The 25,399-nt window shown below is 36.8% G+C and overlaps 1 protein-coding gene across 1 annotated transcript; it reads right to left on the bottom strand.

Moving 5' to 3' along the window:
- Positions 1–10,552: 10,552 nt before the first annotated feature.
- LOC127103845 (uncharacterized) lies at positions 10,553–25,071 on the bottom strand. The gene is made up of 3 exons (XM_051041086.1): positions 24,940–25,071; positions 24,609–24,714; positions 10,553–11,496 (listed from the first exon to the last, which is right to left on the bottom strand). The coding sequence occupies exons 1-3, from the start codon at positions 25,069–25,071 to the stop codon at positions 10,553–10,555; spliced, it is 1,182 nt and encodes a 393-aa protein (XP_050897043.1).
- Positions 25,072–25,399: the final 328 nt, after the last annotated feature.

The raw sequence follows: 25,399 nt of genomic DNA, 5'->3' as shown, positions 1-25,399 counted from the left end.
CAAAAGATTGGAGGGATGAGAAAAGAATAGATTATATTTACAAATTTGTTGTTTGAATGGATGAACCCATTACCTACGTACCATCACAAAGGAGGATCAAAACCTCGTAGTTCAGGGTAAAAATCTCAAAGATTGGTGAATTGATTTGACCAAAATCCTAGGATCTCCATTTGGCTTGTCTCTTAACTTGTCTACTCATGACAATGGTCCTCTTTTCACAATCTCAAGATGAGATCCCTATCACACAAGAGCAAACATCAAAAAGTTCACAACACAATAAGGGGAAGGGACAAAGAATAAGTTTGAAGGAGAAGTCCTTTGAGATCAACTTTGAACTTTAGCATTCTAAAGGCATGAGGCCTAGTTGCTCTTCAACAATTTTGCATTCTAAAGGCATGAGGCCTAGTTGCTCTTGAACTCCTTTAAGCATAGGTAAGTCCTAATTCTAAGTCCTTTCTCCTTTTGCATTTGGTTCACACAAAACAAGCACAAAGCAAACCCAAGATAGCAATATGTTTATATACAATAATGGGCTCAAATGAGCAAAAGGAAAATGACATAAACATAAAATATGTGCTCAAGTGAGCAAAGTGAAAATTAATATGAATAATGAGCAAGAAATAAATGACATTAAAAGTAAATGACAAGAAATTAAATGCTCAAATTAAAGTTAGTAATTAGTAAGGTTATGTTAGTTTGTCATAAGACAATGTAGCGCTATGTTAAGCAATCGTAAGTGAACTAATGTAGTAGTCACACCTATTTGAGGCCGGTCAATAAAAATATAGGCAAGGAACACAAGTTAGAGATCATGACTAGTATGCCAAGCTCCATAAACTTGCCATGCCAAACAAAAGGGGAATGACCTTGTATTGACTTTAGGTTATTTGCTTGACCAAGAAGCAACCTATCTTTGACACAAAACAACTCCCATGATCATGGATCAAGTTGAGTTTGGTTTGGATAAAAGAAGGTTAAACTTCTCATTTGTCAAGACCAACCGTAAGACTTTAACTCATTGGCCATTGATGGAAAGAAAGGAATGAAGATGAAAGGGAGGGAAAAAGAAGACCACAACCAAATCCAATTGATCAAATGTGAATCAAATCATCATCAATCAACACCAAACAGAAAATAAATGAAGATAACAAGTCAACAAGTCAACAATATTTTTTGGTATTTTTTTGAAATAAAATAAAATGCAAATAAAAAATAAACAAATAAGGTCAAACCTCAAATTCAATTCAAATCAACTTCAAAAAGTCCAATTAAATTCTCATAGGTTCAACATAGTCAAACAAACTTTGACTAATTTTCTCATCAATTTTTGAAATCAGAAAGCAATTAAAAACAATTAAAAATAGCACAAAATGGATTAAAATCTCAAATAATCTCAAATCAAATAAGAAATTGATGAGACTATTTTTCATTGACTTATCATGATCCATAGATGCTAGGAAAATATTTTTTGATTTTTCAAAAGTCAGAAAGTATTTTAAAATGAATTAAAACTATTAAAAATCAAATAATCCATGAAAAATATCAAATGAAGTCACAAAAATAATTAAAAATCAAAATATGAAACTAGATTTTTCAAGAAATTTTTTGGAATTGGTCTCATATTTTTATGACTTCATATGAATTTTTTATGAATTTTTGAAAATCAAATGAATTTACTGAAAATAAAAGAAAATAGAATAAATGGAAAAAACCACAGCCGCGTGATGGAGCTCATTAATTGACGTGGCATCAGTCAATGGCTCAAATCATGGAGAACACGCTACATCCGAGTCAAACACACCACATAAGGCATTAAATGAAGTATTCCAAATGAATGATCAAGATTAAAACGTGGCATCCAGATCCAATGGCCAGGAAGCAAGACACGTTGTGGTGGTGGTGGAAACCACCATCTTCTCTGGCGAGTCAACAGAATCTGGCCACCAGTTGCAGAAAAACAAAGTTTAATAAAAATGAAAAATAAGAACATGGAAATGAAGCTCATGTGATGGAGATCATCACTGTACCATTGGATCTTCCTCACTCTTCCTATATTGAGATAAACGTGAGGAAGAAGATCATGGTGTTCCAACTGTAAGCTTATGAAATGGTGAATTGAAAGCACCAATGGCTTGCCTCAAGTATGAGGACTTCAGAAAACCATACAAACACAAGGATACTACATTGAATTGAGAGTTATAGATCCAAAAAGTTTGAATGTGTACCTCTGAATTGAAGCAGTTCAGGCCACGATTCCTTCAAGATCTTTGCACCTCTTTGCTCTAGGGATGCAGTGGAAGTGAAAGGCTAAGGAATTAAGCTTTGAAGATCAGTTAATGATGCTGAATTTCAAGCTCGAAAGTGAGAAATTTTTTGAACAATTCCTTTGGTATGACTATGGTTTCAATGCTGCAGCAATTCAGATCTCCAAAAGGTTGTTGAATGAATGAGAGGGAACCTCTATTTATAGTTGAAAGTCTCAAATGATCACACTTGTTTCATGTGCATGGCAAATTGAAAATGCATTGCATGGGCCTATACAGGCATGTGGAAGGCTCAATGATGGTTGCAAAAGCTAGCTGAGATCATGTAGAGAGCAAATGGTCGTGTGCATTGGACTGAACAAGCTTGCATACTCAAGTTTCATCATAAAATACCAAAATGCATATAAATGAAGATAATTTCGAAACTCACAAATGGTAGGTCCAAATGAGTAATGTGAGTAATGGTTGAAAAGCCATTGAAATAAGGAACAAAAGTCATGTTAGGAAAAAAATCATTTGGCATATGAAAATTAATGAAAACTGGCCTAGAAGATCTAAGTACAAAACATATTCAAACACTTTGAAAATTTTCACCAAAAGAAAGCATAATCAAACCCCCCTGTTTTTATGATGCAAGCAACAAATGACAAAACTTCCAACATCAAAGTTGTAGATATTTTCAATATGATCAATTTAGACATTAAGTGTTTACCATTTGGATTTTCTATGACAAAGTTATGGGCATTTGTAGTTGGGTACTTTTTCAAATTCAATGAATTAGGTCCAAGATGACCTATAATGTTTTGTATTATCACATATGTTTATTTTATGATTAAGAAATTTTGTCCCACATAAAATTTGAAGTAGAAATCTTAAGATTTCCAATTAATTTGGTCTCACCTAAAAACCATAAAAATTAAGGAGGTTATGCCCTTGGTAAGTTGACCTAAAATTAGTGTTTCAGTCAAAATGACATGTAATGTTTTGAAATGAATGATGACCTTCCAAGTTTCAAATGGATTTTTGATGAACATGAAAGTTGTTAATATGGTTCTTAAGAACATTGTTTCTCTTGGGGTCATCTTCATTTGACAAACACATAAAAAGTTGTATATCAATGGACCTCAGTTTAGTCAGATGACTTGACTGGTCAACTTTTCAAGGCCAAACTTCCAATCTTGATGAATAAATGATTTAGGATTCTCAAATATGATCATATATGCATAAAATGATGAATTAAATAAATTCCCTTTATTGAATTTGATCAAAGGTTGAGATTGCTTCATGGGCAAGGCACAGTCAAAGCATAGTGAATTTAGGGTTTCCTTGGGAAACAATCTTCAAGCCCTTTGGGTTATCTTGATCAAATTGACAAATTGAGATACTTGGGATACATATATGATGATTAGGAGCTTTGTGGACTATTTTCATGCTTTTTTCTCATCTTTATTTAGCCATTTCATTGGGCTTAGAAACCTCCTAGGGGCATTGGAGCACATGATCACTTGAGCTTCAAAACAAAAAGAGTTAGTGACATATTTTTGTGCTTTTGGTTAGTAATCAAATAATAAAAGCTATAATATACAACACAAGCATGCTTGATGGTCTCAAAACACTCAAAAAAGTCCCAACCCTAGGGTTAAGGAGCCAAACATGCTATGATCCTTGAGGCAATGCACTTGTGCAATAACATGATGCCATGAGGGATCTTAGGATCAAAATTAAGGTCTTACAAATAAACTTTTACCTTTCGGTTTCAAACAATACTTCTTCAGTCACTTGTCACCAGATACCCAATTCTGTCACTTTGGGTCACTTCATTCCATTCATTTACATGATACACTCGTACTCTATCTTCCTTCACTCCATGTGATATAGCAGCTATCTTTGAGCCAAATACACTACCTCTTTGCACTCCTTCTTGCGTCACCTTGTGAACCAAGAGATGTTTGGGACTATGCCCAAACACCTATTTCCCCGTCTTTTCGGTTTTACCCTATAGCGGAGGTCCTAATAGCCCGCGTATTGGTAATAGCCACCTTACTCTTGGGTTCATCTTTTCACCCTTGTTGGAGTTCAAAACACTATTCTTTGGTTCAGACCATATTCATATCACACTTCTTTCCACCTCCTACCTCTAGTTCCTTGAACTACAAAGTTCTGAATTCCTTATTGCACTATGATGATATGTAGGCATGAGGGCCCTAATCCTCACCGAGCACTTGATCTATTTATTTTCCTTTTTTCCCATTTCTTTTGCGAGTAACCTTTAGTTATAACACCTATTCGAGCGAGAATAATAAAAATGATTCCCATGGAGTACCATGGATCTTTGGGGTGCTAATACTTTCCCCTTGCATAACTGACTTCCTTACCCAACATCTCTCTTTCCCTCGGGTTTTATCGATGTTTTCCCTTTCCTTCTGGAATAAATAAAGTTTGATGGTGACTCTGTTGTATGTTCGAGCGTGCGATACATTCAGGTATATTTTCGCTAGCTTCAATGGGTACAACCTCAACAACAAGACAATAGAGGAGTTGTGTGCAAACTTTAAAATCGAACACCACAACTCGTTACCATACCACTCCAAGATGAATGGTGTTGTTGAAGCAACAAACAAAAACATCAAGAAGATCATTCAAAAAATAGTGATCACATATAAGGATTGGCACAAAGTTCTACCTTTTGCACTGCATGCGTATCATACATCAGTATGTACTTCAACTGGAGTAAACCCTTATTCCGTGGTCTATGTCATGGAAATGTTCCTTCATATAGAAGTTGAAATCCCCTTGATGAGAGTCTTAATGGAGGCTAAGTTAGATGAGGCATAATGGGTTCAAGTAAGGTTTGATGAACTCAACCTTATTGAGGAGAAGCTCTTGAAGGCATTATGTCATGGTCAACTCTATCAGAGGCATCTTAAGAAAGCATTTAACAAGAAGGTTTGTCCTCGAATGTTCCAAGAAGGCGACCTGGTGCTAAAAAAGATCCCGCCGATTCACAAAGATTAAAGGGGAGTGGACGCCAAATTATGAAGGTCCATTCATGGTGGTTAGAGCCTTTTCCGAATGCGTTATAATCCTTGCGACTATGGATGGTGATGAATTTCCACTCCTTACAAATGTTGACACAGTCAAAAAATACTTTGCCTAAAAAAGTGGAATAATAAAAGCCGCTAAGTCGAAAACCTAAAAGGGCGACTTAGGCAAAAAATGGCTATCCCGGTGGATCGAAAGCCTGAAAGGGCGGTCCAGGCAAAAATTAAGGAAAAAAATAAATATCTGACCTGCTGAGTTGAAAACCCGAAAGGGAGACTCAGGCAAAAAAAGGTATCCTGGTGGATCGAAAACTCAAAAGGATGATCCATGCAAAATTTAGGGATTAATTCCAAGGAAAAGACTGTAATTTATGAATCCATTCTATCCATGAAAAGTTCCAAGAAATAAGAATCAATCCAGTCGTCTTCCTCAGAAGCAAAGCGTTGAGACCTTCAGAGACATAAAGACTATAGTAGTATTGAAACTCATTGAAAGCTCAAATTTTATTGCCATTGTATTTTAATTCTTGCACAACAATTACCTCATTAAGGGATTGCATCCCTTGTACATTTTCCCATTTACGGGTTTAATAAATGAAAAGAGAGATTTCTCATCAGAATTATGCCCAAATATTTTTACTTTATATGCTTGATTGTAAACTGTCATTATTTTCTGATAAACATTGCATTAAAACTTTATCCAATAACAAAAAAAACATTTGAAAAGAATAATAGAATTTCTTTTTGAAGTATCAAAAGGGAGATTCGTAGTCCCAAAGGATGTCCTCATCGTGTAGAGACATCAGATCATTTGCAGATCACCATGGTCATTTTTATCATAAACAATTCAATTCTCTTAGGAATTTGCTTATATACAGCCAAACATCAACAAGTCTCCAGTAAAAGTCAACATGAGCATTCATAATACAACCCTGAGCGTTGCGTCGCTAAAGTATCTAGTGTTGAGAAGTCAGAATCCTCTCAATAGCCAAAAGCCCAAATCATGTGAACAACCACTAAAAACCCGAAGTCCAATTTCCATAAGCTCAAATCCAATTAACATTGGTACCTGAAAACTCTCACCTGCAAAAAGGGAGACCAATTTAAAAACATGCCCAATCATCCTCTACACTTTCATCTACATAACATACATTACATGCATAGCTCTCCCGACAAGATGGGAAGTTGCATCAAAATACAGAGTTATTATATACCTAATGCATGCATAGTCTTCCTGCCAAGACAAGATTGGCATCAAAAAATAATCATATCAATCATTAGCATGCCAATGCAAAACATTCCTACTAAAACAAGAAGCTTCATCACAGGGAGCAAATTCTTCGCATTCCCACATGCACATCCAAATATCCCCAGCAATTGTATATTACATACTTCTCTTGCATCATTACATGCATAATACTTACATCTAAAATGGAAGAATGTACTAAACATCAAACATAACATTAATTCCGGATCTAGGGTCAATCATAAGTATCTTGGCCTATCCTTTTTCAAAGTCGGTGGTATTCTTACCCCATGTGTGCTCGTGGAATTATTTCCCAGCAAGTCATTCTTCAACTTTATGGTTGATAATGATATTCCCCAGTGTTTCCTCTATTTTATGCTCCCTAAGCAGAGGTTACCATAAAAAGTCCCTTATGAGCTTTTCCCCTGCAGAAAATTGCTGGTAAAACTCCTCCACAAGGAGTCTTTTCTAGACTACTTTCCCCAACATTTGTTGTTTGAGATACTTCTCTAGCATCCTTGAAGAATCTTAGATACGATTGAGGTATTGTTCCATTGTTGGAATATCTCGATTATATCATATAAGGTACTGCTTCATTGATCCTCAGGGAATCTCATTAACTTTTGTTAGAGATACTGCTATAGTATCCTCGAAGAATATTAAAGATATGATTGAGGTATCATTGTCCTTGTTGGAATATCTTGATTATATCACATAAGACGTTGCTTCATTGATTCAGAGAATCTCATTTGTTACTTGAGATATTGCTCTAAGTATCCTCGAAGAATATTAAAGATACGATTAAGGTATCGTTCCCTTGTTGGAATATCTCGACTACATCATATAAGGTACTGCTTTGTTGATTCTATAAATCTCGTTTATTATTAGAGATACTGCTCTAAGTATCCTCGGAGAATCTTAAAGATATGATTGAGGTATCGTTCCCTTATTGGAATATCTCAATTACATCATATAAGGTATTGTTTCTTTAATGCGAAGAATATCGTTTATTGGTTGAGATACTGCTCGAAGTATCCTCGAAGAATCTTAAAGATACGATTGAGGTATCGTCTTATTGGAATATCTCGATTACATCATATAAGGTACTGCTTCATTGATGCGGAGAATCCCGTTTATTGTTTGAGATATTGCTCTAAGTATCCTCAAAGAATCTTAAAGATACGATTGAGGTATCATTCCATTATTGGAATATCTCGATTATAGCATATAAGGCACTACTTCATTGATTCATAGAATCTCACTTGTCTTGTTTGAGATACTGCTCTAGTATCCTCGGAGAATCTTAGATATGATTGAGGTATTGTTCCATTGTTGGAATATCTCGATTATATCATATAAGGTATTTCTTCATCGATTATACCGTTCCATCTTCATCATTCATCATATAAAATCAGATCCTCCAAATCGCAAACCCGATTGCGTACATTAAACTACATTATTTTCATTGTTATAAATATTTTATTATTTTCATTTTTTATTTCACTTTAAAAATAATCATGTTATCTCTTTTTTTTACTAATAAATATATTATCCCATGTTTCTTTCATTTTTTTAACAACCTTTTTACCTCATTTTAATTTTAGTTTTTTTTTCATAATTATAATCCAATTTTTGTTTCTCATTTTTAGTAATAACTAATATCACATTTTTTTTCGTTTTTTTTAATTAACAATAATTATATCCCATTCTAATTTAATTTTGCTATTATTATTAGTAACCATCTTTGCCTTTTATATTAATAACAACCCTTTTTACCTCATTCTCATTTTCATGATAGAATCATACATTTTCCACTTTTAATTATCACATTTCCATTTTAGTAATTATTTATTTTTTCTTTTGTTTTTAATAACTATTTTATTTTTTTTCCCTTTTTTATAAACATCTCATTTGCATTTTAAAATCATTCTATAATCATTTTATGCCCATTTATAAAATATCACCTCATTTTCATTTAAGTAATTATTTCTTTCTTATTTAAATAAACCTCATTTTTATAATAATAATAATAATAATAATAATTTACATTTAAAAGAAGTGGAGCTTTTTTTTTGGTTATGAGTGAAATCAGCCGCTTGAAAAGGCATTGCATCTTATTGATGTCAGTAAAAAATAAAAATGTTTTACATCAGTATATATATATATATATATATATATATATATATATATATATATATATATATATATATATATATATATATATATATATATATATATATATATATATATATATATATATATATATATATATATATATATATATATATATATATATATATATATATATATATATATATATATATATATATATATATATATATATATATATATATATATATATATATATATATATATATATATATATATATATATATATATATATATATATATATATATATATATATATATATAGAGAGAGAGAGAGAGAGAGAATTTGCATCATAGCAGAAAAACTCATATTAGTAAATTAACATAAAACATTTAGAACAGTTAAATTAATTTGTTTGCACCAGATAACTCAAGTAACTTACATCATTACAAACCACTAAAAATACATCAGTAAAAAAAGAAGAAAGAAACTACATTCAAAAAGGACAAAGAGTACACAAAAATCTGATTGCATTTCTTCCCGCACAACATATTGACTCCATCCAAAATGCCACAAAATCAGGTCGTTTCATTCATGATTCTAATGGTTTTCTCTCCTTCTCATCCTTGACACGAGTTGCATCACATCATCACACAAATCTACGACTAATTTCCCACAGTACCCCAAAGTTGAAAATTTATTCCCACAATGCCCCATTATGAAGAAAAAAAATCCCAGAATGCCCCGCTTTTCTATTTGGGCTCGTCCAATGAACGGGCGAGATGATGAAGCGCACAAACTGATGACTAGGCTCGGCCATTGCTCGGCCGAGCTAATGAAGGAGATTTTTTTATTATTATTTTAAATACTATTATATAAATAAATAACTTTATTAAAATAATTATTAAATAGTTTTCTAATTAATTCTATATTTAAATAATAAAAATGATTTTTTTTTTAAAATAATAATAATATTTTTTTAAAATACTAATAATAGTTTTCTAATATTGTTTTTTTTAAATATTAATAATAAAAATGATTATTTTTTATAATATTAATAATAAAAATGATTATTTTTTTTAAATATTAATAGAAATGATTTTTTTTTAAATATTAATAATAAAAATGATATGTTTCCCTCCAAAATTTCAATAATTTTTTGGAATGATATGTTTCCCTCCAAAAAATTTCGAATGATATGTTTCCCTCCAAAATTTCAATGATCGAGCAATTGCTTTGTGTTTGTACTGTCTCGGCCAATGATTGGCCGAGTATTCAAGTATTAATTTTCTATAAATAGCAGGACTTTGAGAAAATTAACTCAGAGCATAAAATCCTTTATTTTGGTAAAAATATCTGTTTGGGGTCTTGTATTTTATGGACATGTTGAAAAAATTAGTGTTTGTCTCGATCCGCAATGGAATTTCAGAACACTGATTTCAGCCATCCACACTGCCTTCCGACAGTTGGGCGGGCGTCGTATGAAGGTGAGGAAAGTAGAGTATCGTTGTCCATACATAACGTTGACTGATGCAAGCCCCGATGGTACGTACATGTATTACCTGGATCGAATAGAAAATGATGAAGATGTTCAGTGTATGTTTTTGGCACATAGTGGTGAAGTTAATAGAGGAGTTGAAGGTCCACTTGTGTTGGTTGTTGTTGATTAGTTTTTTAATTACCACTTGTGTTGGTTGTTGTTGTTGTTGTTTAGTAGATGTGGTCGTACTTTGTAACCAGAGAAGCCTTTGATTATCAAATGTATTTCATAATTGTTTGTTCCCAAAAGACATTAGAAATACACAATGGTTTATATATAGTACATGCATAGTAGTTAATAATTAAAAAAAAAACATAATCATCTGGACGAATATTTAAAATAACAACATAATCATCTGGATGGTCGTTGGGACGGTCCTGCAACATTAGGACATTTCCTACGCATGTGTCCTATTTCACGGCAAATTCCACACCTTCTCTTTTCCTTCTCAACGTCGTTCATCTCGGTTCTAATCGTGGTGCTGTTTGGGCGCCCTTTCTTCCTCCTTCTCATAGAGTCGTCGTGGCAAAGAATAAATCCTTCATATTGTGGCCAATTCTCCTCATGGAGAAGTCCTAGGAAACTCTCCTTATAGACCTTGAACACGTTAAGAATTTTGAAGACGTCTAGAATGTGAATGGAGTAGTCCTGGCGTATGCTCAAACATGTTACGATTACATGGGAGCAAGGTAAGTGAAATGCCTGAAATTTCCCACAATCACAGTGTTGTTTCCTCAGATCAACGCTGAATGTTCCGGTTGGTTGACCATTGTTATGATTAATCTTCTCTTGGACCATGAAATAAAATCTCTCGCGACCAAACTGCATGACGTTATGCATGTTAGCTCTCATGACTTCCTCAACCATCCCCTTATTGCACTTATCAGTGGAAACCTGCCCAGAGGCTAACATTTTTGTCCATTGATGGCCTCTTCTATCAAATAGTGATGTTAATCGATAGTACGTAGATTTGACCAATATAGTGATTGGATGGTTTCGGGTTTCTTTTAGCACCGAGTTCATTTCTTCTACTAGGTTAGTTGTCATGTGACCCCAGTGTTGCCCTCCGTTAAATGCCCTTGCCCACTTCTCCCGAGGGATGTTGTCTATCCATGATAAAGCGTCGTTGTTTGTTCTTCCGATTTCCCCCCGATAGTAGTTAAATTTCGCCTCTGTTAACGCATAACCCATGTTAACAACTATTTTGCGCAGATCCTTGTCTTTAATCTCGCGCATGAAGTTTTGCGCGATTCGTATAATGCAATAGACGTGTGATGATGGAGGATACTGAAATTCTGGTATCAGATATAAGATGTCGAAGGTAATGTCACGACACTAATATCTGGCAATAAACAATGGATAAACGAAAACAGAATGGTAAAGCGAATAACACAAGCAAATGTTAACCCAGTTCGGTGCAACTCACCTACATCTGGGGGCTACCAAGCCAAGAAGGAAATTCACTAAAATAGAATTAGTTCAAAGACTCTCCGTACACTTCAACAAGTTACAGTCTTTCTCACCTAATCTCTACCCGTGCAATTTCTACCTAAGCGCTCTTAGATATGAGAACCCACTCACTTCCCTTACAATCACACACCAGTGATTCTAAATAACAATCCCTTGTGAAAAGAAAATACTTTTCAATTACACACTCTTGATTTTACTTCACAGTTTCAATCAAGAAGACACACTCTTGATCTTGCTTCAAAGCTTTGATCAAGAAGACACACACTCTTGCTTAACAGCTTTAGAGTGACAAATTACAACCACAAATCAGTCCAACTCAATTATCAATGGATGACTTGAATGACCTACAAGTCTTACGACTAAACAGACACAAACCCTAACTCTCTCTCTATATTTCGCTCAGTCTTGGTTGTGTATCCAAACAGGTTTTCTAAGTCCCTTTTTATAGAATCTTTCAGCTGGGCTTGGGCATCTTGAAAACCCTAAATCTATTTTCCAATCAAATCTTTTTATAACAGCTGTATAGATCTCCTTGGAAAATAAGTAAATCTGGTTGTAATCCATAATTGAATGCGCCAACTAGCCATATCTTCAATCATCCAAAGATTGCCATTAATTGTGCAATCACAAAACACCAGACATTCATACTGAATGTTCTGTGTACAGGATGTCATGACATCGGGTCTGACATCCTGGAAAAATCCTGCATAATCCAATAATTCCTTTTATAACTTCCAGCAGGTACATCCATATCAGATGCCATGACATTGTGTATGTCATCTGAAACAATCCTGCATGAACAAGTCTTTCATCTAAGCTCCAGCAGGTACATCCAATATCAGAAGCCTTGTCATCATATGTGGCATTCTGAAACAATCCTGCATGCACATGTTCTTGAACTCCAGCAGGTACATAGGATATGTCATGTTAAGACATCACACATAATATCTTGTGAACACTCTTTAGTTTTACCAAAATTGTTGTCAACACTTAGAATCAACAAACTCCCCATTTGGCAAATTTTGGCTAAAACATATATCTGTCCTTTTTGTTCACAAGGTAAACTATCAGCAGTTAAACAACATAACAGAAGTTTAATCCGTAGCAGAAGCAAAACAATTACTAGCTATGGCTACTAGTAATACACACATGCACAAGGGTACTTCTCCTCCCCCTAAATCTGTGCAACAAACAGAATTACTAGTTATGGATGCAACTAGTAAGACACACAAATGCACAATGCACAATGGTACTCCTTCTCCCCCTAAATCTATGCACACAACAATCATAACAGCTACTGAACCAGCCAGAATGTCATACTGACATCTGCTTCAACATCAACACATGTGCACCATATCAGACATCCTCTTTGACATCTGTAAACAGAACAACATTCTGTGTTAACACCTGTGCACTTCTTTCAATAATAGTTGTCCTTCTGTCCAGCCACATACAACTTCCACATCAACACTTCTCCCCCTTTTTAGTCAAAATTGACCAAAGGTGACCTTATAACTTCAATCTTTCAAACATTAGCATCCGAATAGCTTCCTTGCCACAACACAGTTTTCCCAGGAAGAAATATCCTCTGGGATAACCACACACTCCTTTTCTTGCTATAGGTTCTCATGAACACAGATCCCCAATTTTCCCCTTAAACATTCAAATTGATTGGCATCCAAAGCTTTAGTGAAAATGTCTGTTAATTGCTTTTCGGTAGTAACATGCTTTAGAGTTATGATCTTCTCTTCTACTAGTTCTCTGATAAAGTGATGACGAATGTCAATGTGCTTTGTCCTGCTATGTTGAATAGGATTTTTGGAAATATTTATGGCACTCAGGTTATCACAGTATAATGTCATGACTTCTTGTGTGACATTGTATTCAGACAACATCTGCTTCATCCATACCAGTTGAGAACAACTACTCCCAGCTGCTATGTATTCAGCTTCAGCAGTGGATAGAGATACACAGATTTGTTTCTTGCTAAACCATGAAATAAGATTGTTCCCCAAAAAGAAGCATCCGCCAGATGTGCTTTTCCTATCATCAGCACTTCCAGCCCAGTCAGCATCACAGTCCCAGTCAACATGGATCCAGATCCATGAGTATACAACACCCCATAGTCATTGGTGCCATTGACATATTTTAGTATTCTCTTCACTTGGTTTATGTGACTGACTTTTGGTTCAGCTTGACACCTAACACAAACACCTATAGCAAATGCAATGTCAGGTCTGCTTGCTGTAAGATATAGGAGACTTCCTATCATGCTTCTGTATAGACTCTGATCTACACTGACACCATTTTCATCTTTGGAGATTTTCACATGAGTAGGAGCAGGTGTCCTTTTATGGCTTGCATTTTCCATTCGAAACTTCTTCACAATGTTCTTGGCATACTTGCTTTGAGATAGAAAGATAGAGTCTTCCATCTGTTTGACTTGTAGCTCAAGAAAGTAGGTCAGTTCTCCAACAAGGCTCATCTCAAACTCAGATTGCATTTGTCTAACAAAATGTTTAACCATCTGTTTTGACATCCCACCAAAAACAATGTCATCTACATATATTTGTGCCACCATGAGCTTTCCTCCTTCATTCTTCACAAACAGAGTTTTGTCAATACCTCACTTTTTGTATCCATTGTCAGTGAGGAACACTGTGAGTCTCTCATACCAAGCCCTGGGAGCTTGCTTCAACCCATAGAGGGCTTTCTTTAATCTGTACACATGTTGTGGAAGATTTGGATCTGTGAATCCTTTAGGTTGTTCAACATATACCTCTTCATTTAAGTAGCCATTCAGGAAGGCACTTTTCACATCCATTTGAAACAGCTTGAATTTCAATATACATGTCACTCCAAGTAATAGTCTAATGGACTCAAGGCGAGCTACAAGAGCAAATGTTTCATCAAAGTCCACTCCTTCAACTTGAGTATATCCTTGAGCTACTAATCTAGCTTTGTTTTTAGTAACAACCCCTTATTCATCAGATTTATTCTTATAAACCCACTTTATTCCTATGACATTTACCCCTTCAGGTCTAGGAACCAATTCCCATACTTCATTCCTCTTAAATTGGCCTAGCTCCTCTTGCATTGCATTGATCCAGGACTCATAAGTCAAGGCTTCCTTGATATTTCTGGGTTCAATTTTTGACACAAAGCAGCCATGTGAGATTACTTCCCTTGATCTAGTAGTGACTCCTTTATCTGCATCTCCTATGATAAGATCTTTGGGATGATCCTTCTGAATTCTGATACAGGGTCCCTTGTTTATTTTGTCATCTTCAGGTTCAGCTTGAGGAGGTTCTTCTTCCTTATTTCTGTCTGAGTGGTCAACTGGAGACTCATTCAGAGATGTCTCAACATCGTCTATGACATCTGTCTGTTGGTCATCAACCACAACATTAATGGATTCCATCAATACATTAGTTCTGGAATTAAAGACCCTGTAGGCTCTACTATTTGTTGAATAGCCCAGAAATATTCCTTCATCACTTTTGGGATCCATCTTCCTTCTTTGCTCACGATCAGCCAGGATATAACATTTGCTACCAAATACATGGAAGTATTTGACTGTGGGTTTTCTTCCTTTCCAGACTTCATAAAGGGTTGTGGGAGTTCCTTTCTTCAATGTCACTCTGTTGTGAACATAGCAGGCTGTGTTCATGGCTTCAGCCCAAAAGCGACAGGGCAATTTCTTAGCATGAATCATAGCTCTGGCTGATTCTTGAAGAGTCCTATTTTTTCTTTCCACCACACCATTTTGCTAGGGAGTGATGGGGGATGAGAACTCATGATGAATTCCTTCTGAAGAGCAGAATTCAGCAAATTTACTGTTCTCAAACTCCTTCCCATTATCACTTCTAATTTTGACAACAGGACTTTCTTTTTCCCTTTGAAGTTTCAAACAAAGCTCCATAAAGACTTCAAATACATCAGATTTTTCTCTTATGAAATTGATCCAGGTGTATCGGGAGAAGTCATCTACCACCACATATGCATATTTCTTCCCACCAAGGCTTTCTACTTGCATGGGACCCATCAAGTTCATATGAAGTAGCTCCAGGACTTTGGTAGTTGTGTCATGTCTAAGCCTCTGGTGTGACATCCTTGTTTGTTTTCCAATCTGACATTCTCCACAGATTTTTCCCTCATCAATCTTTAAGTTGGGAATTCCTCTAACTGCTTCAACAAATATGATCCTTTTCATACCTTTAAGGTGTAGATGGCCCAATCTTTGATACCATATCTTCACCTCTTCTTCTTTGGCTAAGGTCCACATTGAGGAGTATCCAGTTTCTTGAGAGCTCCACATGTAGCAGTTGTCTTTGGACCTAACTCCCTTCATGATTACTTTGTTTTCTTTGTTAGTAATCAGACATTCAGTTTTGGTGACTTTTACATTCAGACCTTGATCACACAGTTGACTGATGCTTATAAGATTAGCAGTTAATCCCTTAACAAGTAGGACATCATCAAGGTCAGGAACTCCAGGGCAATCCAGCCTACCCATTCCCTTGATTTCCCCCTTTGCACCATCACCAAAGGTAACATAACTCATGGCATCAGGATGAAGTTCAGTTAGCAGATTTTTGTTCCCAGTCATATGTCTAGAGCAACCACTGTCAAAGTACCAATCTTCTTTGGCAGAAACTCTGAGGGAAGTGTGAGCTATGAGACTTGTGACCTTTGTCTAAGGAGTCCATTGCCTTTTGTTGACAGTCTTGTGATGCTTGGACCCTGATTGGTATTGAGACTGAACAGCGCCAGGATAGCCATATAGCTTATAGCAAAAGGGCTTCAGGTGGCCAAATTTTCCACAGTATTGGCATTTCCATCTTTGATGCTTCCCTTTTTGCTGTTGTGACATCTCAGGTTTGCTTTTAACATGGCTGCAATTTGGTTTAGATTTTGGTTTGCAACCAGTGTAATTGTACTCAGCCTTGAATCCAATACCAGATTTGTTTCCTGTTATTTGGCCAGTCTGGAGAACCTTGTCTAAGATGGCAGATCCATTGTTAAGCATTCTTACATACTTAGTCATCTCATCTAGTTTGGAATTCAAGAATACAGCTTCCACCTTTAATTTTGAGATGGTTTCCACAAGCTCTTCCTTTTCATTTTCCAGCTGAGCTATCACTTTCTTCTGGCTTTCAACTTATCTGCACACTCCTGCCCTTCTGTGGCATAACTCTTTAAGGGTTCTTTCATCATCAATTGACTCTTCCTCAGACGCCCATCTTCCTGTCAATGCAGTCACATGGTTTGTGGCTTCTTCTGTTTCACTTCCATCAGACCAAGAGGCCACAAGAATCCTCTTTTGTTTCTTGAGGTAGGTCCCACATTCAGTTTTAATATGACCATACCCATTACACTCATAGCACTGAACTTCTTTGGGCCTTTCTTCAGACTTTGGTTTCTTACCAAAGCTGTTGGATTTACTGATGTCAGATGTGATGTTCTTGACATTTCCCTTTGCTCTCACATCTACCCTTTTTATCAGTCTGTTGAACTGTCTTCCCAGCATTGCTATCTCATTTGCCAAGTCTTCATCAATATCTTGACCACCTTCCTCTTCAGTGTTTGACAGAAATGCTATGCTCTTGGCTTTCTTTTCAGCTCTATCACATATTCCCATCTCAAATGTTTGGAGGGATCCAATTAGCTCATCAACTCTCATATTTGAGATGTCTCGAGATTCTTCTATGGCTGTTACTTTCATAGCAAATCTCTTGGGGAGTGATCTGAGTATTTTTCTTACTAACTTTTCATCTGACATCTTCTCACCCAAGGCTCCAGAGGCATTGGCAATTTCAAGGATACTCATGTAGAATTCATGAATGTTTTCATCTTCTTCCATCCTTAAGTTTTCAAACTTGGAGGTGAGCAGCTGGAGTCTAGGCATCTTTACCCTAGAGGTGCCTTCATGAGTGGTCTTGAGAATGTCCCAAGCTTCTTTGGCCACTTCATAGTTGTTTACCAGCCTGAAAATATTCTTGTCTACCCCATTGAATATTGCATTCAAGGCTTTAGAGTTTCCAAGAGCAGGATCATCCTCCTCCTTGGACCATTGTTCTTCAGGCTTCTTAGTGGTGGCTTCTCCTTCTTTAGTAATGACAGGATGTACCCAACCTGTTAACACAGCTTTCCAAGCCTTGTTATCAAGGGATTTCAAAAACTCTACCATTCTAGGTTTCCAATAGTCATAGTTAGAACCATCCAAAATTGGTGGCCTATGAACAGATCCTCCATCACTCTCCATTGTACCAGAAAGTATTGCCCCTAGATCTCCCCCAGAACCAGAGCAGGATGCCTGCTCTGATACCAATTGAAATTCTGGTATCAGATATAAGATGTCGAAGGTAATGTCACGACACTAATATCTGGCAACAAACAATGGATAAACAAAAACAGAATGGTAATGCGAATAACACAAGCAAATGTTAACCCAGTTCGGTGCAACTCACCTACGTCTGGGGGCTACCAAGCCAGGAAGGAAATTCACTAAAATAGAATTAGTTCAAAGACTCTCCGTACACTTCAACAAGTTACAGTCTTTCTCACCTAATCTCTACCCGTGCAATTTCTACCTAAGCACTCTTAGATATGAGAACCCACTCAGTTCCCTTACAATCACACACCAGTGATTTTAAACAACAATCCCTTGTGAAAAGAAAATACTTTTCAATTACACACTCTTGATTTTACTTCACAGTTTCAATCAAGAAGACACACTCTTGATCTTGCTTCAAAGCTTTGATCAAGAAGACACACACTCTTGCTTAACAGCTTTAGAGTGACAAATTACAACCACAAATCAGTCCAATTCAATCATCAATGGATGACTTGAATGACCTACAAGTCTTACGACTAAACAGACACAAACCCTAGCTCTCTCTCTATATTTCGCTCAGTCTTGGTTGTGTATCCAAACAGGTTTTCTAAGTCCCTTTTTATAGCAGCTTTCAGCTGGGCTTGGACATCTTGAAAACCCTTGTCGCATTACGCGAAAAACCGGCGGGAAACAAGAACAACAGAGCCGCCACCGTGCGTTATTTATCCCAAAAGAGGGAAAGGAAACGCTCAGAGTAAACCTAGGAAAGAACATGGTCTCGCGACCAAAGAGAATGGGATCGGGAGTCGGTTATGCGAAGGGAAGGTATTAGCACCCCTATGCATCCGTCGTACTCGACGGGATCCACGCACAATAGGAAAGAAAATGGTTGCTAAACGCTGCTCAAACACACACACACACACTGGCTGAAAGAGACACAAGAAAACAAACAAGACTGAAACTAACTCGGCAGGACATCGTATCCTGGGCCTACTTAGTCTATCAGGCATAGACATCAGAGTCGAAGTAGTTCGGACTGGGGAAATGACACATGCTCGCTAGGATGTCGCATCCTATGCATACGTATCTCCTTGGACGAAGGAGAATCAGAGCATTCGTAGCTCGGCTGACACGCACACAAACAAACACAGGCAAAGGCAAACATGGAGCCTGAATGCCAATCACTGGACTTACATCAGCATCCGAACCAAAACACACCCACACTGGAACCCGAATGCCACTCGATGGACTTACATCCGCTTCCAAGCACACAACAACATAACAAGTTAATAGGGAGTCGGGGACTCGAGCCTATAACTGTCAGGCAACACACACAAAAAAACAGACAACCAATTGCTAAGGAGTTAGGCACTCGAGCCTAGCAACTGTCAAACAACACACACAAAAAAGAAAAAGGGCGCCCGGAGAGATCAGCTCATCTCCTGCCTACGTACCTCATCTGGTATGAGGATCAGGGCGACGTAGTTCCCCTACGCAGGGAAAAAGGACTAGCCTAACCAGATAACAGAGGGAGACACAACACTAGGGAGACTACGACTCGAGCCTAGATGTTGTCATGCAAAGTCGTCCCTAAGTTAAGGTTTCTAGCTAACTTGCACAGGAAGCAAGCCTATCCTAAACATGACTTGCACAGGAAGCAAGCCACACCTAACCCAACTTGCACAGGAAGCAAGGGTCTCGATTGCAACTAGGGCAAGGAGAAAGGGGAGGTCTCAATCGCAACGAGGGCGAGAGAAAAGAATTAGCGTTAGTTGTTAGTCAAACTCGACAAGACATCGCATCTCGTGCCTACGTATCTCATCTGGACATGAGAATCAGAGTTGCCGTAGTTCGGCTGAACTATTCCCGTTGGTTTGTGTTTTTTAAGTGGACAACGTCACTGCGCAATCTACCTGATGCTCGACCTTTGGAGACTTACTCACCTGTAGTAGAAGGAGTTAACGTATCCTTAAGAGGGGATAATGTTTGTTTGTGTTTTAAGAAAGCTCAAGCAAGAAAGGAAGTCCTATACGAAGGAACCATGCTACCTTAATTGACATGCAAACGAGACTACGCGGAGTCTAACAAACCTAGGGGGTACAATCACACCACACAAGCACACATAAGCACATACAGCATAAAATAAACACACCAACAAGGGGCTCAAACATCAAGGTTAGGTTTTAGTCGAGGGGTCATATCAACCTCAACAAACAAACCTCTGGAATTGGGTAGATGTCGCTCTTAACCTTGCCATTGAGGGGCTAAGGTGAAGCAGATGAAAGGTGAGTGAAGATAAGACTTCACAGCTCTTATCCCTGGCCTGGGAGAGCTTAAGACAAGAATGTGTGGGTTCAGAAGGTGGGAACCCTTCTACACATTTGAAACTGACTCAACTGTACAATTGTACAAGATCTTGGGTTTGTATCTGCAATGCATCAACACAGTGGTGTGAGCAAAGCAGATGACACACAGAATAGCAGGGGATAGGTTGCATATCCCTTGGGTTCTGCCAATTGCCTCTTCACTTAGGAGGTCTTTGACTCTATACAAGGACAAAATTAAACATACACAAACATTGCCTCTTAAGGAGGACTTCAGACAGTTGCCTGGCCAAGTAACAGGCCAGGTCTTCCAGACTACATGAAGATTAGAAGTATACCTCAATGCAAATTGCTTATACAAGCAAAGCAAAGCAAAAGTTCACAAGGAACTGAGCAACTAAAAGCACCTGAAATAGTCAAGCAGACATTAGTATGCAACTTCAAAACAAAGCAAAAGGAAACAGACATCAACATTTAATCATAAGCAAGTGAATGTGCAAGGCACAAGGCTCAAGGCATGTGAGCCAAGCCACCTACAAAACAAACAAGTTAATCAATGATATTCAATCAAACTCAATCAAAAAGAATTGGTCTCATTGGTCATTTGTTGATCAACCTGAAAACATAAGCTCAAAGGTGAGTAACAGGACCACTAGGGCTAGCCTAGGGTCAAAAGGGTATGAAAAGATCAAATCAGCAAAGGGCAAGCATCCAAAATCATGTTCAAACAATCAAGAAACAAAACCAATTGGGTTCACATTCATATCAATCATCATCATCATTTCATGAACAAATTAGGTCAAAACATGGCATTTAGAAGCTCATAGAAGTCAACAGCAAGACTTGCATCAAAACCAATCTCAAACATTTCCAAAAATCATCAAATAAATCATGATCAATCACAACCCACAGAAAGGTAAGCATGTCAAATTGCATCTAATTTGGACAAGTGGAAGGCAGTCAATGAAAATCAGAAAGTCAAAGCAATTTTGAACATGCTCAAAGAAGTCAACCAAACATGCATCAACTTAGAAAAATCATAAATCAGGAATGGCATAAGATAAATGAATGGGACTAAAACCATGGCAAAGCTTAAGATGTCTAGTTATCTCATGTAAAATTTCATGTCCATCTAATAAAGTATGAGCATTTCACAAAACAAATGGGCACATGTATCACATAAGGTCAACATTTTGGTCAAACAGGGGAGAAAATCTCAAACAAATGGAAAATGCCATAAACAAATCCACAAAAAATCATATGCAAACTAGACATGTTCAAGCTCAATCATACAAAAAATAAATCCATTTGGAGGTCAATAGGCATGGCTATAAAAATCAACAAGTTACACATCAATGGTGTGACACAAATTGTCACACCCTACTTCAAAAATTCATAACTCACAATCCAGATAAGATAAATTCACAAACTCTACATCAAAATAAACATGAATGTGTCTAGTTTGTGCTCAAAAAGTTTCAAGTCCATAGGATAAGTCATGACTATTTCACAAAGGTTTTGGTAAAATGTGTACAATATTGATACATGTCACAAACCCTAATGCCAAATAAAAACCAACCATCCAAAAATTCTGGAAAAAATGTGATAAGGAAATAGAGATCAAGCAGAGTATGATGCAAAAAATTTCATGAAATTTGGAATTAAAATGGACGAGTTATGAATTTTGCAAGTTGAGCATATCAAATGACATAAAAATTGAGAAAATAAATGATTTAATTGAATTTAAAAACCGGGAATGGCATAATTGTAAATACCAGCATCACTAATCTAAACGATGCGTTTAGGGCACGGCCAGGGAAATGTTTTCATTGGTCAGCTTCAATGGAATAGTGAATTACACATGCATACCACGTGAACAGGAAGCAAAATCTGGGCATGGCTAGGGTTTATGCATCAACAGTATGATCTTCATCCTCTCAAATTCGACTCAACCAAATTTTTCCAGAAATCACAATTGGACATACAGAAATGATCAGCAAGGCACAACTAACATGAATCCATCATCAATTTTCACTAAAACTCACTACAAGTCATGAATCGAGCAAGAACATATTTCATCACCAAACTTCATTTCAACATAACTTGCATAATACTTAGCCAGTTTTAGTGATTTCAAGTTCATTGTGACCAGCAAAGTCTAATCTAACTAAAGCATGGCATAATTTTAAGAAATGAGAGCATCGATTTCTTACCAAAAATGAAGTGCAGTAGTGATTCTGGTGTTGTTTGGCTCCAAACACTCAAATCAGGTGAAGTTCCAAGCTCCAATAAGTGACTGGTGGAAGGTTTCAAGCTCAAGAATGCTTGGTTTGGATGCACACGAGTTCTGCCATTAGAGGAGCTTTGAAGAAACAGTCCATGAAAATGAGCTTACAGTTGTAGAATGATGGTTGAAAAGGGCTCACAATGCTGTTTAGATGGTGAAGCAACAATGGCAAGGTCAAGTTCTTGAGTTCTCTTGACAGATTTTTGAAAATGGGAGAAAAATCAAAATCTTGAGAGAGTGAAGTTTTCTGTGTTACGGAGGCAGCTAGGGTTGCACAATGGTCAGAAAAATGGTATTTGTATGCTGTTTTAAGTTACCTTAATGAAGTGCTAAGCATAATTAGTTTAATGAACCAAATTGCTAAATGACCATTCTTGTCCATATGGTGAGGTGTGATGGTAGGAGCACGAATTTTGGGCCTTCCACAAGTCACAAATAACATTTCAAGTCATTCCCAATTGGCCATTCTGATTAAAAATGCTTATTTCACAAATCCACTTTTGCACCACACTTTGAAATTAAAACATGATAGTGAAAAAAATGCCATTTTGATCCATAGAGTTTGGGTGCATGAAAGTTACATTTTTGGAAAGAGGAGTTCAAATGTGACTTGTTGGAAAAAACCTCACCCAATTTGGTCAAATGGTTTGAGAGATATGGCCTTTTGAAGTTCAAGAATTTTTGAAAATGAATTGATCATAACTTGCCAACCATACATGGGAATTGAGAGTTCTTGGACTTTTTGGAAATGGGAGAACAAGATCTTCAACTTTCATGTTGGGCAAAAAACTCATTTGAAGCTTATATCATGATGTAAGTTTAGGCTCAAGAAGTTTCCATTTTTGGCAGTTAAAATTACAGGTCCAGTTTCTATTTTTGGAAATTTCTGATTTGGCTTCAAATTCTTCAATGAGGATGTTTGCCATGATATATGAGGCCTATTTGGACATGAATAAGCTCTCTCAAACCAAACCCAACCATCAAAACCATAAAATCAAGCCCAGTTGACCAAGTTTGACTTTTTAGGGTTTCTGACTGACTGTGCATTGATTGGAGACTTCTGAACATCCAATCCTTGGCCAAAATACTTCAAATGGATCCCCAAGTCATGTGAACATGTTGGACCAACCCTAGGGCCTTGGCTCAATGAAAAACACACTTGCTTGCTTGATTGACTGATCTCCCGATCAGTTTGACCTAATTCTCTTGATGATCTTGCACTTGAGGCAAAAGGGACAATGCAATGCTATGCAGTGGACCATGTTATGCTATGACCTAATATGAGAATGTATGTACAATGATAGGTGCAAATTTGAGGTGCTACAGCCCTAAATCTATTTTCCAATCAAATCTTTTTATAACAGCTGTATAGATCTCCTTGGAAAATAAGTAAATCTGGTTGTAATCCATGATTGAATGCGCGAGCTAGCCATATCTTCAATCATCCAAAGATTGCCATTAATTGTGAAATCACAAAACACCAGACATTCATACTGAATGTTCTGTGTACAGAATGTCATGACATCGGGTCTGACATCCTGGAAAAATCCGGCATAATCCAATAATTCCTTTTATAACTTCCAGCAGGTACAGCCATATCAGATGCCATGAGATTGTGTATGTCATCTGAAACAACCCTGCATGAACATGTCTTTCATCTAAGCTCCAGCAGGTACATCCAATATCAGAAGCCTTGTCATCATATGTGGCATTCTGAAACAATCCTGCATGCACATGTTCTTGAACTCCAGCAGGTACATAGGATATCTCATGTTAAGACATCACACATAACATCTTGTGAACACTCTTTAGTTTTATCGAAATTGCTGCCAACACTTAGAATCAACAGATACTGCCATCCATTTTCCGGATTGTTATATGCACTCTTTATCGATTCATGTCTGTCTGATATTAGACACAGATTTGCTTGGGGAGTAACGTGTATTCTTAAATTCTTAAGAATGAAACTCCAAGCTTCCTTTGTCTCACTTTCAACCAATGCGAACGCTATCGAAAATATGTTCTCGTTCCCATCCTGTGCCACAGCCATCAACATAGTCCCTCTGTACTTGCCATACAACCATGTTCCATCAACCTGCACAATGGGTTTACAATACGCGAAACCACATATACATGATTGAAACGGCAAAAAAAGACGATGAAATATCCTTTGATCACCCGAGTGTGAACCATCATTTGAAATCACAGGTAAGGATTGCAATTCTATAATGGTACCTGGTAGATATGTTTTCATTACCAGTATCCATTGCGACAGATCGTTGTAAGATGTCTCCTAATTTCCATACAACGACTAAATTGCCTTACACTTTGCAATCCATGCCTTTTTGCAGGATATGATATACTTGTATTTCTCAGCAACATGAGTGATGATAACCTTCACCTTAAGAGAAGCGTCCCGATTTACAAGCTCCATTATGCTCTTACTAATCATTTCTAAACTGAGTTTTGTATGGTCTTGTGACATGGAAGTGATTGTGCACGTATGAGGCCTACCAGACTTACCAACTCTCCACCTTGAGTTGCCCTTACGCAAAGAGACCCTGCATTTGAAATTTCATGTTGAATTTCTACATTTGATGACAAAACATACATTGTCAGATTTAACCACAGAAAAATCTAGACTACATTTTATATGTCATTGTTGCAACGCCAAAACACACTCTTCCTTATTTTCATACTCGATGCCCTCCTCTATTTCATCAGCATTGTGAGTTGGTATGAAACTTCCGAAAACGGGGATTGGTTCAACATCATCCAAA

Source organism: Lathyrus oleraceus, chromosome 7, assembly GCF_024323335.1.
Source record: "Lathyrus oleraceus cultivar Zhongwan6 chromosome 7, CAAS_Psat_ZW6_1.0, whole genome shotgun sequence".
NCBI lineage: Eukaryota > Viridiplantae > Streptophyta > Magnoliopsida > Fabales > Fabaceae > Lathyrus > Lathyrus oleraceus.
The sequence above is the reverse complement of the archived record's forward strand: the minus strand, read 5'-3'. Positions and strand labels throughout refer to the sequence as shown.